Raw genomic sequence first — 24,586 nt, forward strand, 5'->3', positions numbered from 1 at the left:
CGCATGAAAATATTAAACCCGAATTTCTGCCCAAAGTGTTAGTCTTGCACGTATCATAATCTGTCTCTATACTGTGCCAATGATTGCATGAAAATGTATATCTTTTAATTTTCAAGCCCCCTCCCCTTCCTCGGTAGATCATACTGTATTTTATCATACCTTCCCTAGAACCATCACTGTGTCATAAACATATATAAATATACTTTGACATAACATGTAGGATGGTCACACATCAGCACAACATATCATTTTATATGACAAATCTTAAACTTTTATATATGCTTTTAAACAGCATGCAGAAGGGTTCCATCTTGCATTGTATTAATACCAATACACAAAGAGCATTCCCTTTACAAAAGGTTCAGTAATTTCATAGTTCTTTTCACCATTAAAATGGACATTGTACATTCAACTCACTCTCAAAGATTCATGGATCTAGTTAGTAATGAAGAAACTGCCTCAGTGGTGTTGTCCTGCTGAGGCACACAGGCTCCATCCTTCCAATAACCATTTCAGTGATTTGCTTTGAACAGTTCTCTTTATTTTAATAAAACATCTTTTGTTTGCCATAAGGTTCTTTAATTTATTGTCACAGAAAAAATATGACTGCAAATTATAACACAGATAACAGTATCATGTCATTATTCAAGGGTGGTCACCCCTTCAGGGTTACACCAATTTCTGGACACTATTCTTGGGTGCAAAACGTTTACATCACAAAAGCCTTCAACCTTTGAGGATGATATGTCAGCTTTAACAGAGAATGTGTATAACACTATTAAAGCATGAGAAAAAGATAATTCTTTATCTATGTTTAAGACATTTACAGAAATAGTTTTAGATGCAGCACCAGTTATGACTGTCAATATTATTTGAAAACAATTTTTGCAGTGCCATAACTTCACAGTATAAAAAACCTTTGCAACACCACGGCAAAGCATGTAAGAAGGTCACATGTCAGTGCTACAGAAAGATGTAAGGTTGTTGATGCTGCATTGATTTGATATGAAATTTATGAAACTTGTTGATAAATACAAGAAGCAAGTAGCTTGAGGCATATATTATTTCATAAATTTGATATTAAAAAGTATCATGTGTTAAGATTCTTCATACCAAAGTCAACAGATAAGACATCTTTCTTATAAACATAGAATATATATATACATATATATATATATATATATATATATATATATATATATATGACAAGCAATAATGTGATACGATTCGGTTTTCTCACAGATGTGGTATGTGTCAATTTCCTCAATAATGTTAGAATAAAACTTAATGAAATGTGCAAAGATTACCCATTAAAACCTAAATCCAGCTGCTCATAAAATCTACTGTACAGACAAAATCCATATCAGTGATTTAAGTGAGATCTTTATAAACTACAAGCTTCTTCAGGAGCAGTTACCTGGGAAATATCTGGCAAACATATTGATGGCAAAACTGCTTCTATTAGAAAAAATGAATTATCATTCTAAAAGACAAAGAAATAATGCTTTAATCCAAAACTATCTGTACATATTCATAGGATCAATGACAGACACAAAACCTAGAGTACACATTATTTATGGAACACCGGTGATTTTCATGGCTATTAAAAAGTAAATGAAAGGGTGAAGGTCTTTCAACTGTTATTACTTCCTTATCTCATTTAATGAAGGTAGTTTGTGTTGGTGTTCTACACATTATTAAAGATTGCTGCATTATTTCTTCAGGTATGCATAGATGCCTTCTCTCACTTTATCTGGGAAAGTTTTCTTGTAACCTATCATGAAGTTTACAAAATAAGTCTCTGACAATACTCAACTATAAATTGTTTTATTAAGATTGGAAGAAGTCAATGTTTATAGCAAATGCATTTAGCCAACAAGCAAATACAAGTGTGTAGCACAGTTTATATAGAATGAATATTTCATTAAAAAAGTAGAACTTTTATTGAGAAACTTGTTCAACTTGTATCCATTACAGTGGTATCAGATGATGAGGCTGATGCATCCTTCTGAATACTTTCAAACATTGAAGCAAGCTCCGAACTGCTTCTGATCTGTGTCAAAAATTCATTCATCTGGGGATTTTTATCTGCAAAAACAACTTTTTTATTGTAAAATATATACCATAAAAAGCTAAGATACATGACTGTCCTGAATTAAGCTAAATATAGAAAACAATATGAAGCTCTGAAAATTTCTCAGAAACATGCATATTTCATCCTAACTTACCTAGTTCTGTTAGTTTAAGAACAACTGGATGCAGTTTGTCCTGTTAAGTGATAATACATTGATAGGAATTTACTATGAAATTGTATAAACATTTTTGCCATACAAGTAAAATTGGCCAAAAGACCTTAGAAATATACAAAAACCAGATAAATTAATTTTGAATAAAACAGAAATTCATTCAAAGTCAAATCAAGATTTTTAACTGAGCGACAAATCGACCTAACATTATGCCATCTACCAGACTCTGCCACAACAAGATAACAAGTGCAATGAAAAAGTACTTTATACACCTGCCCCAAAGGTACAATTTGGGTGATTTATATATCACCCATTTTAAAATGTTCCTTAACTGGGCACAAAAGTTAAAATAAACTCCTTAATCCCAACATTTCCCATTTTAATGCTATGAATCCCTAAAAATATGAGCAAAATACCCTTATTTCATGCCCTTCAAAGCATTCATTTATATATTAATACACTTCCAAGTTTTATAATGTTGAATTTTATTTCATTCAGAAAACTCCAATCAAAGTAAAATAAATGAGAATCTAAAAGCTTCCCTTCATGTAACTTCTTTTAAACTGAATTAAATTTTAAAAATTCACATTGCATTTTCATTTTTATTTCCATAGCAATTTACAACTGATTCATAATCCAAAGTCAATGAAGCACAATAAGTTTGAAATGGAAAGGGAAGTAACTCTTACAAGGGCTTTCATTTCTGTTGTACAAAACAGACCCATCAATCCAGACAAGTTTACAGTTTTGCACTGGTTTGTGAATTCACATCTCAAGATGCCATTAGACATGTACAGTGCAAAGCTGTAAACAGATACCATCTCATGGCTGAAGTGATCAGTACACACCTGCATCTGGGACAGTGAGGAGAGATGCCGCAGCTTTCATTGCTGACCGTTTCAACTCGTCCTGTTTTTCAAACTCATGTTTGACGGAGTTGGCCTTCACCTTTGTGGTACATGTTGCTCTCAATGGCTCTACCAATCTGTCAAGCCCTGCAAAAATAAGATATAATTGTATGATTGATCCAGACATAAAACTGATTCAGTATTGACACTGTTACAAGACATTTCAAAAGGAAGCATAAATTAGTCTATCCTACAGTGATACTGTTAGATTATGCACCTTTCATTACTGGTGACTAGAATGAAACAGTGATTTTCTTCCAAGATGGAATAGTCTGTTTACTTCTTTACCTGTGACAAGATTATCGACCTGATGGCAGATGGGTCAAAGGAAAACTGATTTAAAATATTGTGTTCTGCTATGGTTTGTGGAGTTTGTGCAGAGGTAGATAAATCTTCCATGATGATAACTGATCCTTATTTTCATCCAAAGGATAAAAGCTTCATCTCAGATTATGACAGGAGATGTATTTGAATATACACATGTGCATGATCATGCACACCAACAAGGATATGAGGAACTGCACTGACCCTGTATTTTTTTGTGACCAAGGCAGACACTAAAATACATCTAATACAAGATATTATCTGAGCCTCTGTGGAATTTGCTGTTTAATATGAACAAGTACACACATTCATATTCTCAAAGCATCTGTACCAGAAATTTAAACATTAACAAATTTTTAAAAATTCTCACAGTTATCTGATTAAAACTTTGTTATGGTTAAATAATGTAAGGGTCTGATATACACACACATGCAAACCAATGTTAGCACACCTGGACACACTCAGACATACAAATGTTTAGCACACCTGGACACACTCATACTCAAATGTTAAGCACACCTGGACACACTCATATGCATACATGTTTAGCACCTCTGGACACACTCATATGCATAAATGATTAGCACACCTGGACACACTCATATGCATAAATGTTTAGCACACCTGGTCACACTCATATGCATAAACGTACAGCAAACCTAGACACACTCATATGCATAAATGTTTAGCACACCTGGACACACTCATATGCATAAATGTTTATCACACCTGGACAGATTCATATGCATAAATGTTTAGCACACCTCGACAGACTCATACATACATATGTTTAGCACACCTGGACACATACATACATACATTTAGCATACCTGGACACATACATACAAATGTTTAGCACACCTGGACACACTTGTGCGTACAAATGTTTAGCACATCTGGTCACATACATACAGATGTTTAGCAAGTGAGCTTATGGCAGAAAATGATGTTACGGTCTACGTCACATACTTTGCAATAATCAAATTAATCCTCTTTGAGATTTTATCAAACAGGGTCATTCTTTGGTTCTGAACTTCTGAAGGGCTTATTTTGACTAAGCCTGAACACTCTAACTGTTCATGCCTGCATCTACAATTTTAGTTAGAGTGCTCACAGTGAAGATACAACAAACCTGACTGGTTAACACACACTGGCTAAATACTGATCAAACATAGTCATCATAAAACGTCAGCTGTTCTCATAGCAGGAGCAATATACTTGCAAATTTAGTCAAATTCTCTGTGTAAAAAATGCAAATACAATGCTTATCAAGATGTCCACACATCACCTACCCAACGCTATTTCTTATAATTCTTAAGTCTGACTTGATTGAAAATATGTCCATAAAGGGGCAATAAATTTTCAAAAATGATGAAAATTCATAACATTCTTGAGGCCATCATTTGTGTTATTATAAAAAACAGAAATATAAGTTTATACCATCAAGCTCTTTGATGAATTTGATAATACGAGAGATCCATGCATATTAGTGAGGTGATCTTCCATCTAAATATCTAAGCTAGTTACCAATCTGAAGATTATTGCTAACCCAAAATGTCAACATTAACCTAGAAATATGTCATCAAATTATCCAAAGGTGTAACAGGTTCAATTAGGAGATTCACATCTGTTAATGTGGTGAACTTCCATCGAATCAGCTGAGCTTGTTAACACTCTTAAAGGTATATTTCTGATTCAATTTTGATCAAACTTGGAATGTCTGCTTATATGATCAAAATTTCAGCTAATATAAAGTATAAGATGCATACACATTAATAAAGTGACACTGCATCCAATTGCTGACCTTGATATCATTCTAGACGCCATACTTTTCATAGGCTTTTTATAAACTTTAAATATTGGCTATTTTATCAATATCTCAGGTGAGCTCAACAATGAGTATGACCCAAGGATATAAATCAGGTGATTTACATCTAACTGGTTCAGCATTTTGCCCTTGACAGATGGCGTTTCTTACCTAATTCAGCTTGGTAAATTGACTAAAATCATTTGCATGTTGTACAAGTTTCATCTTAAGTGAGACTTGGGCATATCTTAGTTGTTATCTTGCATATGATTGGCTGAGCTTCTTTACATAATAAGAGACTGTACTTTCTGAAAGGATTTTAATCAAACTTGGTAAATAGGTATATATCTCAAGATTTCAATTAAAAGTGACATCCATGCATATTAATAACAACACTCTGGCAAACTGACTGGTGAAGCATGTCAACACTATAGCAATCTGACTGGCTAAGGGTGACAAAACTATAGAAATCTAAACATGTCAAAACTCTAGCAAACTGTGTGTGATCAAACTTGGCAAATAGAAATCATAAAGATTATGGATAAGTCCCACTATGAGTAAGATGTCAGTGTAAGGTCATCTTGCATCTGACCGGATGAGATTGTTGCCACTCCTGAAAGACAATTCTTATTAGATTTTGCTCCAACTTGGTATATAAGTTTATGTTATCGCTGTCTTACACCAGATTTATCCTCATGAAATATTACAATAGTTTCTCCTTTGTTTTTATATGATTGCTTTAATCAAATAATAAGATATACCATTTTTAAATGAAATATATGAGTGACATGAGCCCACAACTTAAGACATTGTCTTTTCTTTTATAAATATTGTGTACATGAATAGGATACTGTGCATCCCTGATTGCTTCATGGGAGATTACCTAATATTTCCAAATATTAATTACCTTCACCATTACATATGCTCATCACAAAAAAAATTCTTAATTATGTTGTTGTTGTTGTTGTTGTTGTTGTAGGGTTTAACGCCATTTTTCAGCACATGATAGGCAATACATGGCGGCCAGTATTAATGGTGGAGGAAGAACCCGGGAATTCCCTGGAAAGAACCACCGACCCACGAGAAGCTACTGGCAAACTTTCTCACATACCCACACTGGTCGAATCGGAGACTCAAACCCACGCAGACAAAGGTGAGCTGGAAGTGATCTGTAATGGACAGCAATTTAGACCACTCGGAAACACTGCCAATTATGTACTTTCCATGTTCCTTGATAGAAGATTTAAGCATAATGGTAATTTTGTTGTATATACTTTAAAATTGATTCCTGTGTTTGCTATCAGTGAGCTCAGATTAATGTATCAAGTCTTGCTGTGAGATCAATGGATTACCAGTTAGAGCGATATGATCACTTACAGTGAGTTCAATGTTAAATCAGTGAGACTGATATGATCATTTACTGTGAGTTTAATGTATTTTCAGTAAGACTGATATGATAACTTGCTTCAAGTTCAATGTATGACCAGTGAAAATGATATGATCACTTGCTTTGAGTTTAATTTATTACCAGTGAGAATGCTATGATCACTTACTCTGCAGTTCAATTTATGACCAGGGAAAGTGATATGATCACTTTCTCTGCAGTTCAATGTATTACCAGTGAAAATGATATGATCACTTGCTTTGAGTTTAATGTATGACCAGTGAGAATGCTATGATCACTTACTCTGGAGCACAGCACTTGGACATAGGTGAGCAAGACGAACTAACATCAGATAGGTCAACATCTTGATATCATAGTGATCTTTCAGGCCATCCTCCACATGATTCAGAAACTCAAAAATATCCGGTCTGTCCAAGCAGGAGTCCAGTAATGTGTACATGCATTCAAAGGCTGCCTGAAAATGCATAAATTGGTGAACTTAGAACGCATGTATGTATTTGTACAGAATCACATGGCACATCAGCACAATCAAGGCTATATTGTAATGATAAACAAAAATTAAATTCTAAAAATGTAATGATAAAAATTACAAAATTTCTAACAAAAACCCTTCGACATAAAAGTAAATATGTACTCCTACAAGATAAAGGATGAATAATAAAGCTGTTAGATGTTTTTAAAAGGTACGTAAAATAAATGATAATGAAGAAAAAATGCAAAGTTCTTAAACTATTGAGCTAAAATGTTTATATAAATACATTCTTTTTTTTTATACTAAAATACATTGCTTCAATAAAACTGACCAGATCATAATACAATAGAACAACTACCACTACCTAGCAAATCCAGCTCTCCCAGATAAAATATTTTTGCTATGGAAGACAATTCTATCTGGCCACATATAGTTAAGTCGGAATGGGTGATTTCCCAATGATACAGTGATTAGTGCCAGCTCCTGTGTACCTCAGTTACTACTTGAGTAGATTGCATGTTCTGCCAGTATGATGTAACTGTGAGGAGGTTGGGAGCACATATTCACATTATAATCGAGAAATTTTATTCTATTGAGGAGAATTTTTGCTAAAAACAAATTGGTTTCTTTCTTCAAACTACATTACCAAATTATAATACCTTAAAAGAATAGGTATGAGGTGGAGGGAGTTACACTGCCTCACCCCACAGAGAATATTACCAGTCCTCTAAGGTATATGTAGCATTCTAGATTAAGAACCTGGCTGGAGCATAGATTCCAAATGTCAAGATGTGGCTATAGGAAACGGGAAGATTTTACTTCCCTCATATCCAGTGGTAATCATCTTGCCAATTCTCAGTATTCATAATAGATACTGCAGCTTATGCGGGACAATAGTACCCTTGCTGAGTATCATTTTTTCTCTCATTAAGATATTAGAATAGATGGGATCTCCCTTTTAGAACCAGTTATTTTCTTGTACCAGTTAAAATCTCACTGTGTCCTGTGGACAACCTTGAGTTGAAGGGGCCATGCTATAATTAGGTTTCACCACAAAAGACTGATTGCCCATGAGCAGGGACCTGATATTGGCAATTAAAGCAGGTGCAATTAGGAGTGACACTGCCCCATCAAACTGGAACTGTAGTTCGGGTCAACTGACAAAGTATATATCATGACACTGACACTAAAATGATCAAGCAGCAGATCCAATATGAGAGCTGAACCAATGAAGTTCACGAGAGCAGTTCAAAGAGTGCCTTATTCACTTAGGTTAACACCAATGATTCCACTTTGGGTTCACAGCCAGTGCCTTTGGGCATGTGAAATAAAACATTTGATGAAAGATCTGAATGACCATTGTTTTGTTCTATATCCTCTGTTCTGTGATGATGCATGCAGGTTCAACAGTTCTGGATTCATTAGAAATGCCGGCCATAATAGCTGCTTTAGCAGAGGAGGAAATTTCTGTATTTCCTTGTGGTCTCCACTGTGAGAATGATCAAGTCATTTATTCACAATTTTTTTCTTTTTCAGAGATAGGCGTTGGGAATGCGGTACTCAATTTCTTATGCTTTAGGTAACAACTTTGGATTCAGAGGCAAAGAAGGGCAAGTGTATGGGTCAAAAACATTTCAAACAATGGAAAGAGCATCGACTGCCCAGGCCTTGAAATCCAGGACCGGTGAGACACATATTGGGATTTTTGCAGCTGTCAACTCAGTTCGTATGACAGAAAACCCACGGATGAAGCCACGATTCTGTGTGCATCAGTGGATTTCTTTTAGTCTAGAAGTACATTTTTACTGCCTGGAGTATGATATAAGTGTCTTGTTGAACAGTACAATGACAGGCAGATACAGAGATATATTCATAGCACACAGCGACACCAAAATAAATGCTGAAAATATTTACATATAGGTTAAACAATAAATGGGTATTTTTATAAAAAGAAAGATAGATATGATAGACACAATAAGTAGATGCAATCTAATATATGTATACATAACAACTGATAGGTTGAAAGATATACCTGGAGAGGCTGATTCGTAAATACACAGTATGTCAAATGGAGATATAAAAAAATAAAAAACAGATAGCCAAACTTCTGAAAAGTAAATTGTACCAACTTTTCTGATATCAAGACCATCATCTAAAGTGTGCCTAAATGGGCCCATCTCAACTTCTCGTATCAGTTCTTTCTGAAAAAGAGTAATTATGTACACTTATTCAAGGTGACAAAATATCTTTGCAACTGTTGCATGTTTAAAATATGTTTTAATTCCACATTTTATTTGCAAGGTATAACAGAAACAATTTAAGTGAATTTATCAGAACTGCTGAAGTACAAAACTTTATCACAAAATGTGAACATTTTTCTTTTGTAGAAGACAACCAAGTCTTAAGTTTGATACCTCCTTCAATGCCAATATTTCTGTTAACTTGTGAAATATGATGGTAAGACAAATAGGAGACCTGAGAATAAAGACTATGATTTCTTCTCTTTCTATAACAAAGTTCATACTGACCTGGTGATTTTTTTAATTTTGATTTTGTTTAGTTTTAACATTTGCATAACTTATGGAATTTTGGCAAAATTCAGGAAAATTTAAAATATATTCCAAACTTTTCAAGGATGGAAAAACAAATCTGAAATTCATGGAGTTTATAAGACAACCCCTCAAATTATATGAATTTTCAAGGTAATATGTGTCATGTATAACAAAGTACATAAGGTTGCATTAAACTCAGGGGAAGTAACTAATAATAGGTTAACAAACAAAACAAACAAAGCAAGTAAACAATCTAAATTGTTCACTTGCTTATCACATTCTTAATTTTTAAAGCATAATGAAGGCATCGGCTTACCCTGACTTTGGTTTCATTGTAAAGGTGCGGAAGAACGGTGTCCAGTAAATCTCGTATTAGTGATGGTTTGTTGTGACCTGCCGAGTTGAATGTAACCAGGGCAACTCTTCGTACATTGATATCTGGATCTTGTAATGTTTTCAAGAAATCTCCTATGCAATTTCTTAACAGGGAATCTATGCCTTGAGGCTGAAGAAAGAAGGAACTAGAAGTTATGTTTGTAAAACATGTAAGGCCCCAATGCTGTAATTGCTGCATTGTCGTTAGCTGTCTGTTCTGAGAACAAAAGGTCTGAGCACATAAACTGAAATACTTTTGGAATAAAAACAAGAGAGAGTGCTGTTCTAATGGCCTTAATCCTAAGGTCATCTACATATAAATATAAACATCCCTATTATATTTAACCTGTCTACTTCAACTGGTATTCACTGCATCATTTAAAACATGTTGACACTAAAAGTCCAACAAGTTTAAAACAGGCTAAAGATTCATATTTTTTAATAGCTTGGAAATCTATCTAAGTTGTTTTATATAAATACAAATATTTCTACTAAATTACTATATAACCCACTTATAAATACAAATATTCCTACCAAATTATTAGGTCATCCGCATGTAAATACAAATATTCCTACCAAATTACTAGGTCATCCAAATATATATACTAACATTCCTGCCAAATAACTAGGTCATCTACATATAAATACAAATATTTATACCAAATTACTAGGTCATTCACATATAAATAAAAATATTCCTCTCAAATTACTAGGTCATTCACATATAAACACAATTATTCCTCTCAAATTAGTAGGTCATCTACATATATATACAAATATTCCTACCAAATTACTAGGTCATCCACATATAAATAAAGTGGAACCCCACTATAACGCGATATCTGGGGTCCAAAAAATTGGATTGCATTAATAGCAGGGTCATGTTAATGCGGGGTTTTACAGTATTTTACTTTTTCAGAGAACAACACATTAGCACACATACGTGGATTCATGTCTAATGTATATCATGAATAGGGTATCAACACCGTTTACTATCATGCCGCCGTGGCATACAGCTCATCCACAATGCATGTAATTCCACTGAAAAATTGCAGATTTAAAATATTCAATAATTTTGTCACAGATCATTGTGTCTGAATTCAACATCTAAAATATAGCATGAACAAAGTATTACCACTGTTTACTTACCATCTGATACCTTACCATCGTGGCATGCAGTTAATCCATAATACATTTAATTCCATTGCAAAATTGGATACATATTTAAAATATTCAATAATTTTGTCACAGATCATTGTGTGTCTGAATTCAATGGGAAAAATTAACAGCAAAATTAGGTTAAGAAAGACGAAGCACATGTATGGTTAATTACCTTCCAGGATCTATGAATGGTGTATGTATAAATTTCGTGCTGCTAAAATTTTCTCATATGTGTTTCCATGTACCTTTATCCATTGTAAATTTCCAATAATCAACAATGGTCCTAATAACACCACCAATCCCAGCAAACATGTTGGCAGTTTTCATTTTTTGATGTTTATTAAATTGTGAGAATCTTTTATCAATCACTGCATTGTCTGCTGCTTGGTTGTGTGTGTAGTTAAAGAAGAAACACATTTTGCTATTGTTTGAGCAACGATTGTATGCAGAATTAATTGAAGACAATCACAAAGACGACTTACCGGCTTTACTGATGGATCAATAATAAGTAACATTTCTGATAATGTTTATTTTGGCATAAATCTTCAAGAACCTGGTGAAATTGTTAAATTTCAGATGCCACACCACGATCATATTATATTAGTATTCATACGTGAAATCTTCCCCAAAATGATAATAAACATTTTAAACACTGTTTCTCGTACTTTAAAAGAAAATATCTTTCTGGGTATAAGAAAAATACACGTATATGTATTTAAACTTTCAGGAACCACACCGCGATTATGTTATATTTGAATTCATACATGATCTCTTCCCCAAAATGATAATTTTTTATACACTATTTCATATACTTTGAACAAAAAATATTTTTGCAGGTGCAAATGAATATATGAAATTTTCGGAGCCACGCCATGACCGCGTTATATCTGAATTGGCGTTATCACGGGTTGTGTTATAGCAAGGTCGCACTGTACAAATATTCGTGCCTGATTAATAGGTCATCCATGTATAAATACAAATATTCCCACTAAATCTCCTTTGTTTAACTCAAGTGGGTAACAGAACTGTGTAGAGGAAACTTAAATAATATTATAACAGACTTCAAATCTAATCTGATATGTATCTAATACAAACAAGCTTACTGCCTGAAGTAAAAACATTGCAAATATGTGTAAAATTTAAAAGTATGCTGCAATGGTCTGAAAAGAGATTCACAACATCCATTTATGACTATGGTACAGTGAGTAAAATTTCATAGCTCTAAGTTATATAGCTTTTAATGTTACTGTACTAAAATGAATTTAAAAAAGATGAATGGACAGAAGAAAATAACATGCTCCCTTCTTTTATCATAACTGGAGTCAAATAAAAATTTAAAAAATTAACCACAGCTACAAGTAATAGCTGGGTCAAAGATCCACGCGATTTTCTCCATAGGGCCTTAAACAAGGTGACCGTGCAACGGGAATGTAAAGATGGGTGTTCTATGTTCAAGACTCTTGTAAATGAATGATGTGGGATGCATGCAATCCTAATCCTTCATAATTAAAGCAAAATCTTGCATAAAAGATATAAAACTGATTGAAAAGGGATTTGCCTCTGTTCATATTGAAGACAAATATATAAAATAAACATCTAGGTCTACGAAACAACTTTCACATCAGACTGCATCCGAATGTAATGAATTTTTCCCGAGATATGCTGATTACGAGCGTGATCCAACGTAAAGATATGAAGTTTATTGACACGAAACATAGTACCAATAATTCTATCTAAAATGGCGTAGACGTGACAAAACCAAAGTTACATCTAGGTCTAAAAGACTGTTCTTAACCAATTTCATCCTAATATACTGAATGGTTCTTAAACTATAATGACTACAACCAACATTCCATGTTTAAATTGAAGACAAGAATTTGCTTAACAGGCATAACTCTGTCCATAAAGGAGCAAATAAGGCTAAACTATAGAAGGCACACTAAATTTACAGACTGTTTACATCAAATTGAATTATAATATATGCCGAATGGTTCTGAAGCTATGCTGGTTTTCAAGGTTCTCCTGTAGTCAAGATCGAAAATTGATGGAAAATGGAATCAATCATTATTGAATACGGAAAGGCAAACCTGTAAAAGGACACAATCATTAATAGGCATATTTATAATGAGCAATTCATCTACCACATGACATCCAGTTATGTGTAATGTATGCAATGTTTTGGTGGGTGTAAGTGTGAATAGATCATGAAGCAGGCATACAGATGGACAGATGGAGACAGTGACTGCTAGACTGCTATCAGGATAAAGGACTCTAAATTAACAGCAAGTAGTCAAACTTTTAAAACCATTCAGATATGTCTCTCATGAACTAAACTTTTCATACCAATGTGTGTTTTGGTATCATGACTAACTGTGCAAATGATTGTTACCTGGAATGGAAAAATCAATTATATTCATTATCACATGTACATTATTGAATGAGTTTCCCTACAAGTCTATAAAATGGTCCCTTTAACCCTCTGTGAAGTACCTAGTAAATTAGAGAAATATACGGCAAACCGACACAATTTCATTTTTCATGGCTTTGAGTGCATTTTGAAAATTAAACAAAGCCAAACAAAATCTAGCTGACAAAACATAATTAAGATGATTTTGCTTCAAAAATAGCCCATCTTGCATGCTTTTATAATATGAATTATCAAGGACCATAACACAGAGTTCTAAAGACATGTACCTGATCAGTGATTGTGAATTTGACAGCTGTCACCACTGTGCTTCTAGTGTAAGGGGATGGGGAGCCTAGATAATGTTTGAGATTGGGTAGCAGAGTAGGTGGGTCAATCAGGGTCAGCTTCCCCAGACATTCTGATGCCACATTCCTTGTACCTTCTTCAGGGCATTCACAATGGCTAAATAACATTGACCTGAAATATGTGAAGTAATTCTTACAGGATGTAGCTTGAGAAATAGATATGAAATTTATGCAATGAGTGTGCTAAAATATACAATAAGAAGCCTGCAGCAAAAGGTATGCTGTACAATTCTTTTGAAATTTTTCACAATGTGCGAGCATGGAATTCCATTTTGGGCATAACAACACAGCTTGATTAATTAATGGAATTTTAATGGCACAAAGAACATACAAATTTATTAATTGATCATTGTTTAATGACAAATATAACTAGATAGCTTAATTAATGTATTGCTTTTTCATGGCACACTGTAATACACAGCATGATTAAATGATTGCTGTTTGATAGCACATCAAGAAACAATGGTTATATCCTGGCAGTAAACTCCCTTGCCTTTGTCAGGGTAGAATTCAACATTGCACTCTTGTGTTCGCTAGTTTGCCAACTAACCATTAAACCATCATGGATCTTGAAGACAAATTGCTTTGTTACATTATGAAGTCTCAGTCCAAATAATGTATATTATATTCATGACAGATAAAACGTACCTGCAAAATTAGTTTTGTGACAAAGCACAGGAAAATGAATTGCTTAAGCAAAGATATGTATGTTCAGAATTATATACTGATCCAGATGATTTCAAACCTGTATGCAGGTTTAACCGGCAATTATGAAACCTTTATGAAAGAAATGGGCTGTGCAAAAAATGTAATATACTAAACAAACAGTGCATAGGGCTATGCAAACATCATAACATGCCATAAATACTGTTCATGGGGCTGTGCAAAAATTTTAACATACCATACACAAAGTACAAAGGGCTGTCCAAAAAGTATAGTATACTATACAAACAGTACATAGAGCTAAGAATAATTATAACATCCAATACAGACAGTACATAGGGCTGTGAAACAATTATAACATAACACACAGAATGTACATAGGGCTGTGCAAACATTATAACATAACACACACAGAATGCGCATAGGGTTGTGCAAATATTATAGCATACCATATAGACTACATCGGGCCTTTGCAAACATTATAACATAAAGACTACATAGGGCAGTGCAAACATTATACAGACTGTACACAGGGCTGTGCAAACATTGCATCATACCAAAAAGACTGTACCTAAGGCTACACGAACATTACAACATACCATACATACTCGCTTATAAGACGAGTCCAACTGCAAACTGCAAAGACCCAGATCTGCTCTTCCATAACGGATTAGCAGATCTGAGTCTGCACAGGTTGCAAGGAGTAATCAGTAGGAAAAAAAAACAAAAAAACATTATCTGCATGCACATTATGCTATGGCAGATCAGGATGTTTGTTGTTTGTAGTTATACACGATTTATAAGTGTGTATATATGATACCATAAAGACTACAACAGGGTTGTGCAAAAGTTATACCATACAGACTGTACAATGGGTCTGTACAAAAATGATAACATACCATACAGACTGTACATAGGGCTATGCAAACATTATAACATACAGACTGTACATAGGACTGTGCAAAAATGATAACATACCATACAGACTGTATATAGGGCTGTTCAAACATTATAACATACCATAAAGACTGTACATAGGGCTGTGCAAACATTATAACATACCATACAGACTACATATGGATGTGCAAAAATGATAACATACCATACACACTGTACAAAAGGGCTGTGCAAAAATGATAACATACCATATAGGCTGTACATAGGGCTGCAGCACATGTACTCCTGCTTGTGACCCAGCTTCACAGCTGATAGTCTGCCATAGACAAAATACAGTGTAGCTCTTAGAGGAATCAGTGCAAATTCACAGTTAGTCGCATTCAAAAGAACAAGAAAGTATTTCTTTAGGGATCTTACTGTCTTTTATACTGACATTTTGTAAGACAGAATACTCTTAACCATGTATACCATTCCAATATTGGGAGATCAACCATATACATCTTAAACATTTTTCAATACAAATTAAACTGGGGAAAATGTGAAACTCAATGAGAAAACTTATAAGGTTTCTGTATTCTTCTGAAACAACATATATGTTTCTAGAGTTCATACAGTTTTTCAACATCATTAATTATAAAAATGATGAATATTTTTTTGTCATCAGAAACCAGAACAGAAGAAATTGTGATAAATGAGAAATGTGTTCATCAATTTGATAGGGTTAAGTGTTTCATGCTATAGTAAAACATTAAGTTTATATAGTACTGAGGCAATTCAAATAAAATGCCTTCACACGCCCAACATAACTGATGGCAGGATTCAAACAAGTACACTTTCAATTGTGTTGTTGTTGTTGTGGGGTTTAACGCCATTTTTCAGCACACGATTGGCTATTCATGGCGGCCAGTATTAATGGTGGAGGAAGAACCCAGGAAAACCCCGGAAAGAACCACCGACCCACGAGAAGCTACTGGCAAGCTTTCTCACATACCCGCATTGGCCGAATCCGAGACTCGAACCCACGCAGACAGAGGTGAGATGGCAGTGATCCGTAACGGAGAGCGCTTCAGACCACTCGGCCACTCGGGGCCCCCTTTCAATTGTGAGTCTAGTATGCGAACCAATGAATCACCAAAGCTCAAGAAACAAATACCCCACCTGGGAGTCTAAACACTTACCTAATACAAAATTGGATGGATGGATGGACGAATCACACAACCATATTCATGGCAGGCCAAAAAGTTCAGAACAAATGGCTTAGTTCTGATAGTGCCAAACACTGTCATTTATAAAACTAAATATTATTTTGCTTCAGCTGTAATTGTCATACATTCCTGGCGTAACTCAAGTCAAGAATGTCCTTGATGAGCCTGTTTCTGGGCATATCAAAGTGTATACATGCAATGCAGTCATTTTAAGATGTAGACATACCTGCCGTGACATGGCACATTCTAATTAAAATCAGATCACCACTGTGGTGGAGATCTGATTTTAATCAAAGTTTAACACAGCATGTCATCCTAAAAAAATGATTTTGTGCTCCCAAATCCCTAACATGTTCGTGTTTTGAGAAAACACAATTTTCAGTAATCTTCGAAAATAAAATAAATAAAATAAAATACACAACTTTCAGAATATGACTGTTACATGTATCATGTACAAACGGTAAATTGTCATATCTGGAGTTGGTGTAAAACTATCCTTTGCATACTTTTAACAGCAGCAATTAAAAGGCAAAGTTGTCATGTATAATCAACCATTTCACGTGTTACTTAATTGGCTGACAATAGCTACTGAGATGTGTTTCAAGACTGCAGTGAGCCCATTGTACTAGTTTGCGTAGGCAAGCAGGGGTCAAGCTAGACTTGAATTTTAGGGAGAAGTGACTTCTCCTTTTGGACAGATCAGGGAGAAGTGACAGCTAAATAGGGAGCAGTGGAGCAATGCAAGAAATGCATATAAATATATATATATATATATATATATATATATATATATATATATATATATATATATATATATATGTGTGTGTGTGTGTGTGTGTGTGTGTGTGTGTGTGTGTGTGTGTAAGTCTCTGTGTTGTTTTCATTCTCTTGTTTCAATTATGCCCTCTATTTCCCAGTATCCATTTCTGCATTTGATATTAGTTTTTAGCAAGACTTATATTCAAGTAGAAAATTGTATGAGTTCTATCTATATTGTAAACACATGTTCACTATCATATTCATAAGTATTTTGGCAATATGACTTAAAATGAGAAGCTATAGAAGGTAATGATATTTACATGAGTAACAAGATTACAACATTGTAATTGCAAGCTAGTACAAATGCTTAATCAACTACTTTTAAAGAAGAAGTTTTATTTTACTTTCTGAACGTTCACTATTAAATGGCAGTTGAAAAGATTTCTTAGCTTATTTGAAACAAACCCAGTACCGTGTACTTGGGAGCAAATGCACATCTTTCAGATATACTGGTCTTTTTGATTTCTTTGTTGCAAATAAAACTTTACCATAACTGTTCGTAGACAACTCACTGAAGAATGAAAGTCAGTAGATGATGCATTTAACCCTCTTTTTAACCGAATCGACACAGCCAACATGCAAGTGCATCTATTTTTAGAGAGGGAGTGGTTTTCTTAATGTTATCACTCACTATAGATTCATTACAACAGTACATTGATAGCATTGTAAATATGAGGTTTTATTATCTGTCTATCTACTTTGTGTAATGTTAGGCATTGGTGAAATAGTATTTGGTTTGCTGAGTTTTTATCTCTCACAGAAATGAATGAACTCAGAATACAACCTTGACCTTACAGTCTCTCAAAGTCCACAACATAGTATTAACCCGTATGTTTCTGACCTATAAAATTGCATTTTAAAGCTAAATCTTCAATAATGTAATATTTAGGCTCTGCTTTCTACGAATTGTTTATTTTCATGAATATACTGCCCAATGGCTTACAAAAAGAGACTGTCTAATAAAGTTCTATTTCCCAGACACATCAACAGGTGCTTGATGCAAGCTTAATCATGAAAAAGCAGTAATCTGAAGGAAACAAAATCAAACCGAGTGACAAAAATTACCTCATTGACCAGTTATGACGCTGGACCCGATCTATCACACCAGAAGTATAGTATGATAGACAGTGTCCTATGTCAGAACGGATTATGTGGGTAATCTGAGACAATTCTGGCACTCAATATCATATCTTTCCTTTAAATTATTGTTTGGGTTTTTTTTGGTTTTTTTTTTTAACATCAAGCACGCGTCGAGTACCAGTGGATGCAGCAATGTCCGCTATTACTTCTCCATGACAGGTTCACTTACGGTAACAAACTGATTTTTGTGAAGATAATATACCCGCGACATTTAAAATATTCGAGTTAACGATTCGAAACCCAAATTGCTATTTACGTAAGTTTAGTTTTCGAAACACAGGTTTGTGTCATGTTGTCCGTCCATTTATATGGTTTAGAAACGAATCAATAAGACATCATATTTCCTTTGGTGAAAACACTGTGTCATGATGTCCATCCGTTCAAATAGTTTAGAGTCATATCAATAAGACATCATCGTAAGTCTTTTGGTGAAAACACTGTTGCATGATGTCCATCCATTCAGATAGTTTAGAGACAGATCAAAAAGACATTATCATAAGTCTTTTGGTAGAACACTGTGTCATGATGGCTGTCTATTTATATGGTTTAGAGACAAATCAATAAGTCATCATTTTAAGTATTTTGCTGAAAACACTGTATCATGGTGTCCGTCCATTCAGATAGTTTAGAGACAGATCAATAAGGCATCATCATAAGTCTTTTGGCAAGACAGCAAAGTTTTAAAGACAGCCATTGTAACAACCATACATGACTGGCACCGATTTCATCGAGTACCAACTGAGTATCATACAGTTTATTGGTGAATTCCCGTTGTTAAAATAAGCATCAAATTTGAAGGAGTAGAGACAACCATATTTTCAAGATGGCCACCATAAACAGATTACGTCAGTTTTATTTCAGATCATCTCTTTTGATCGAAATGACTTTCCATTTAAGAGTAGCAATGAGATCAAAGTCAGAGCAACACCATGTTAATGTAGGACCCAGAGCAGTCTTCTCGTGGGAAAAAACCACCCATGTTGATATGACTTTTATTCTGAAGGAGTAAGAAGATTTTTACGAATGCTATACAGGATATCAGATCTGCACCATTTCCATTCAGAACTCATTAAACATGATAAAAAATCTTCTAGTGGAACCACAACGAGAGCATGAACAAGCATTTAGGGGTTACATAATTTTTTCAGATGGCCATGATGTACAAGATTGCGAACAATCAATTGGAAATACAAACTGACAAATACCTGACCCTGACATATAACCAAACTAGGGCAAACAACATGAAAAAGTTCCAGTTAAAGTCATCATCGACAAATTGTTTCAAGTTCAGCTTCTTCCCATGTACAATAGGGACTAGGAATAAATTACCATCAATAATTGCAGAAGCTCCTGACTTGGTATTTCGCAAGCAGGAGCTTTCCAAAATCACATTCTAATGAACTAGTCAGCTATAAGTAAGACCTAGTGATTTTCAGGGCTATGCTGGTTGATGTTCATTATCGCATCACTGATACGGTTGCCGGATTGGTCCGAGTATGAAGAAACGAAAATGTACACTGACACTCATACTTATTTCTGACTTTCTTATCATTACTCTACTGACTATTTTATCACTTCTGTCTTGACTTTATCTTTGACCACATACCACCTGTTGCTTAATAGTCTAGTGTGACTGCGCCAACGTATTTCTAGATTTTAGATGTGGTGGCTATACTGGAGGTGAGGTTCTCACCATCTGCATTTAGGACCAACTACAATGTTCCCTCGATAACGCATACACAATGGGGTGTAAAAACATAGACTGTACAATAAGCAAGGACACGAGTTACCAAGAGGCATCCATAAACTAAGGGACAGAATTGCCACCAAACAGGGAAAATTGCAGAGGGGAGCCACAGTGCTGTTTCATGGCTCAATACTTGTTTCATACTCACGTTTGGAGTAACTGACAATAAAGTACTTTTTATAAAGCATTTGTTCATTTTATCAACTTTCTTTATTTTCAAGATGCACTAGCTCTCAAAGATCGTTAACATTATTCCACCTGGTTTAAGCAACCTTCATGTGTTGGCAAAAACATTGTGCATTACCTTACTGCATTTTATTGTTGTTGATAAGTCTGCTTCCATGCTTCATAAGCTCAATGCATTGGTTGTGCTCTGAAGATACGTATTCTGCATAGGGTTGGAAGTTTAAAGAAAATGAATTTCTCCACTGGTTATTCTGGCTATTTAAAAAAGACCTTATACATCATAGGTATTGTTGAAAGAACCTTTAGTTCCCTTTATTTTGCTATATGATTGATGGGTGTGATATGGGCCATAGATCATAGAGCTTGGCCTTACTTCAGATGTGCACCACTCAAAACCTGGTAGTTCAACTTGATCATTTTCACCTCTGGACTTTAGAGGTAAATTGCTTAAAAAAGAGCCACTGGTAAATTGTTTAAAAGAGAGACATTAACGTTATTATATATTATATATTTGGTAATTCATTCATTGCACTTTCAAAAGCTGGTAGTCTCTTGTCCGGCAAAATTCAGCATCTCTATTGTATTAACTCCTAAATATAGTGTACTTCGGACACGTTCAGTCTGAGCACAATGGAGCAGTCGTTTTGGTTAGCTGTATGCTTAAATCATGTACAATGTCCACAAGTATAATATTCAAAGAAATTTCAGCCACAGTAGATGAAAGTAAAATAGAGGTATACCAACATTCTCTATGTTGTGGACGTTGCAAATGTAAACAAATTCACCTTACACTCGCCACCCTCTCAAAAGTTTATAATATTTGTAGAGCGTCCCCATGCAGTACAAAAAGCATTGGAAGCAGGGAACTAGATTAATTAATGAATTATTTTACAGCAAAACAAGAAAAAACTAAAACGTTTATTTCATGAAACAAATGTCAACGTTGAAATTCATTTTTTAATTGTTCTACTATTAAAATACTGATGACGGGATTTCGCTGCAAGTAACTCTGAAAATTGCTTCTCCATGATGAACTGGTAACGGGTCAGAAAGGACCAGGATGGAAAATATTGTTGTAGTATCAGGCAAATATGCAGTATTCGATATTAGAATTTGATATTCATGTTTTATCACTGGTTATTATTAATAGATTTATACATGTTAAAATGTGTTAGCATTTTATGTCTTTTGTTGCTAATGATAGTTAAACAATGAGCAGAAAAATTACACCTTTCTTTCTTGTCTTACTATCCCACCTTACAATTTTTTTTAAAAATAATTCCTTAATTCTCTTCCAATTTTTATTTGCCCTTCATTGTAACCATAAGGCAATAACGGTACCTACAATACACAACTGAGCAAACATCTATTTTAAGTCTAAATTATATCAATAAAATAAATCATGCATATACATTAAGTAATGATATTGGATTTATCTAAAACCTGAGAAGAGCCAATAGTGTTCACAAATGAAAATATGTATCCATCATTAATGGAATCATTATGACTTAATTAAGGCATTACGTTGACAAAGCTGGCATACACAAGCTACAAGTGGGTTATACTAACTTCTATTCAGTCTATATATGTTACAACAAAAGTGTTCTGCATTCACTTACTTTGAAACTTTTCTTTCACAATAATTAATTTGCATTATTTGAACTTAATCACAGTCAGTAACTTGCTTTAGTTTCTTCTTTGTTCATTTTATATAGCACAAGTAGAGAGAGTCTCAATTAATTTCATGATCACTCGTGTATAGATGTGACGTATTGCACAATAATACTTTACTGCACAGTATTCATAGACATTTTACAAAAACAGTAAGAATTCTATATTTGTTTTTAGGTTTTTTTGTATTGGCACACAAGGTAGTATCAGTTAATAGATAATATTGAAATGATCCTTTCTGGGCCAGGCCATTTACGTACTAGTCCATTATGGCCATAGGCCTATTGGGTAGCGGTCAATTTTGACCCTAAATCCAATTAACTGTACATGTGACACAAAGCCTTTTATTTCACAAAGTATTTATTTCACTTGGTTGCCTAACTATTGTTGATTACATCTGTCAATCGGTAGTCTAATTAAGGTGGACTAATAATACTGCATACACTATAATATTCATCCCTGCTTTAAGAACAGTCTGTGGAATCATGTACAGTTGTGTTCAGATATAACTGACAGGAATTATTTCTTTAAATTATTTGTTGGAATTATCAAGACCTTATTGACTTCTGGATTAAACATATTGCTTTGGGATCATTGTGAACTCATTCAAAGGCAATCTGGATTGCATCACTGTTGTACATCAGACCATTCAAGACTATTCCTAGATCAGGATATTCAAGAATATTGGCACATCAGGGCATTCAAGACTATTTGGAATACATTCAGAACATTGTATACTTTTGGGCACATGATACAACATTGAGGATTATTTTAGATATAAATCAGAATAATGTGTTTCTTACATTTTCACCTTGTAACATTGAGAAATAAATAACTTGATTTTGATTGATTTTACTTACATTTCACTTCCTTTATGTTAATACTTTAAGACCTAGAATCGTAACAGATGTCAGATCGGCACCATTTTAATTTGGAACTAACAAGGCTTTCTAATAACTCGTCATGGGCACCACACGATATAACCTACCATTTCGAAAGAGTAACAATACCAAGCTGGTCAAGATATATGTCAATGTGACCATATTATATATCAGATGTACACCATTTCCATTTGACGAGAATAAGTCATCAGAAGAAGTCTTCTGGTGAAAACCCCATGTCATGGACGTGTCCATCCAGCTGTCTAAGAATAACAGTATTAATCGTTTCAAGATGGCTGCGGTGGCATCCATAGTGGACGTGAGATTAGCGCCATTTTCATTCGATATCTATAAAACAGCAAACCGCAGTGATTATCTTTAAGTTTTGTACATGTATGGATTTTATTGTAAGATATTAAGAGTGTAAGATCTCAAAGATTCTAAACATTTGTGCTTGCATAGCTGTTTACAATTAATAATGATATTAATATTAAATAAAACAAATTGACATTCTTGGGTCTAAAGGGAGATAATACATTTATCCAACGTGTAATTTGATAGTGGAGAACTCTCTTTATAGGTGGCAAGGTCCAGTTTCGTAAATTAGCCCCTGGCAAATTTCTTAACATAAGGCTATGGTCTGACTTTTTCAGCTATCATTGTTTACTATTTAAAGATATGGATATTTTTGTGAACTACGTGTTTCGGGCTTCTGTTGTTCTTGAAATTGATGTCAGGCATGTACACCTTCCATAGTTACTCTGCAATATGTTGATAGTGAAATACCAACAGTCGGCTAGGAAGAAGAGATTGCCTCCCACAGCATTACACAAATGGGTTTGGGGCAAATAGAATATCTCAAAAACGGCTTGGATGACAGCTATTGTCAATTGCATCAGCCTGTTTAGTACACACTGTTTTGCAGAACTGTCATATAGGAAAAGGGCTTGTATTTGCACTGTGAGCATCACATGGTGTCAAAAATGACACTAGGACACGAAAATTGCAGGTAGAAACTTGGGAATGGGGTGCATAAACTTCTTCTGCTATGAGGTGACATTGACTTCTCTGGTCAAGTGGATAATATTTGTACCCTTTGTTTTAATATAGGTATCTAAAAATATGGACCTTTTTGACCTCACTTGTGTATTTGATTTTTTATGATATTTTTTATACTAGGTCGCTGATTGCGACATTAAATTTGTACATAAAACCTGGACACTGCCCTCTACAAGTTTCCACCGAGCAATCGAGGACATTGATTCGGACGTGTGTTTCTCCCGCTTTGCAAGAAAGTTACACTACGAAATCGCGAACAAGCAAAAAGCGTGTAAACGGGAACCTTCCTACAAATT

The 24,586-nt window shown here is 34.4% G+C and overlaps 1 protein-coding gene across 1 annotated transcript; it reads right to left on the reverse strand.

Annotated features, from left to right (window-relative positions):
• Window positions 1-1,811: 1,811 nt before the first annotated feature.
• LOC149787018 (cullin-associated NEDD8-dissociated protein 1-like) lies at window positions 1,812-17,025 on the reverse strand. Its single transcript, XM_089976018.1, has 8 exons — window positions 17,014-17,025; window positions 15,831-15,898; window positions 13,945-14,134; window positions 10,031-10,219; window positions 9,292-9,363; window positions 6,973-7,144; window positions 3,095-3,241; window positions 1,812-2,088 (listed from the first exon to the last, which is right to left on the reverse strand). The coding sequence occupies exons 1-8, from the start codon at window positions 17,023-17,025 to the stop codon at window positions 1,958-1,960; spliced, it is 981 nt and encodes a 326-aa protein (XP_089832144.1). The 3' UTR covers window positions 1,812-1,957.
• Window positions 17,026-24,586: the final 7,561 nt, after the last annotated feature.

This window comes from Sinohyriopsis cumingii, chromosome 12 (assembly GCF_028554795.1).
Source record: "Sinohyriopsis cumingii isolate HCF-2022 chromosome 12, ASM2855479v2, whole genome shotgun sequence".
Taxonomy (NCBI): Eukaryota; Metazoa; Mollusca; class Bivalvia; order Unionida; family Unionidae; genus Sinohyriopsis; species Sinohyriopsis cumingii.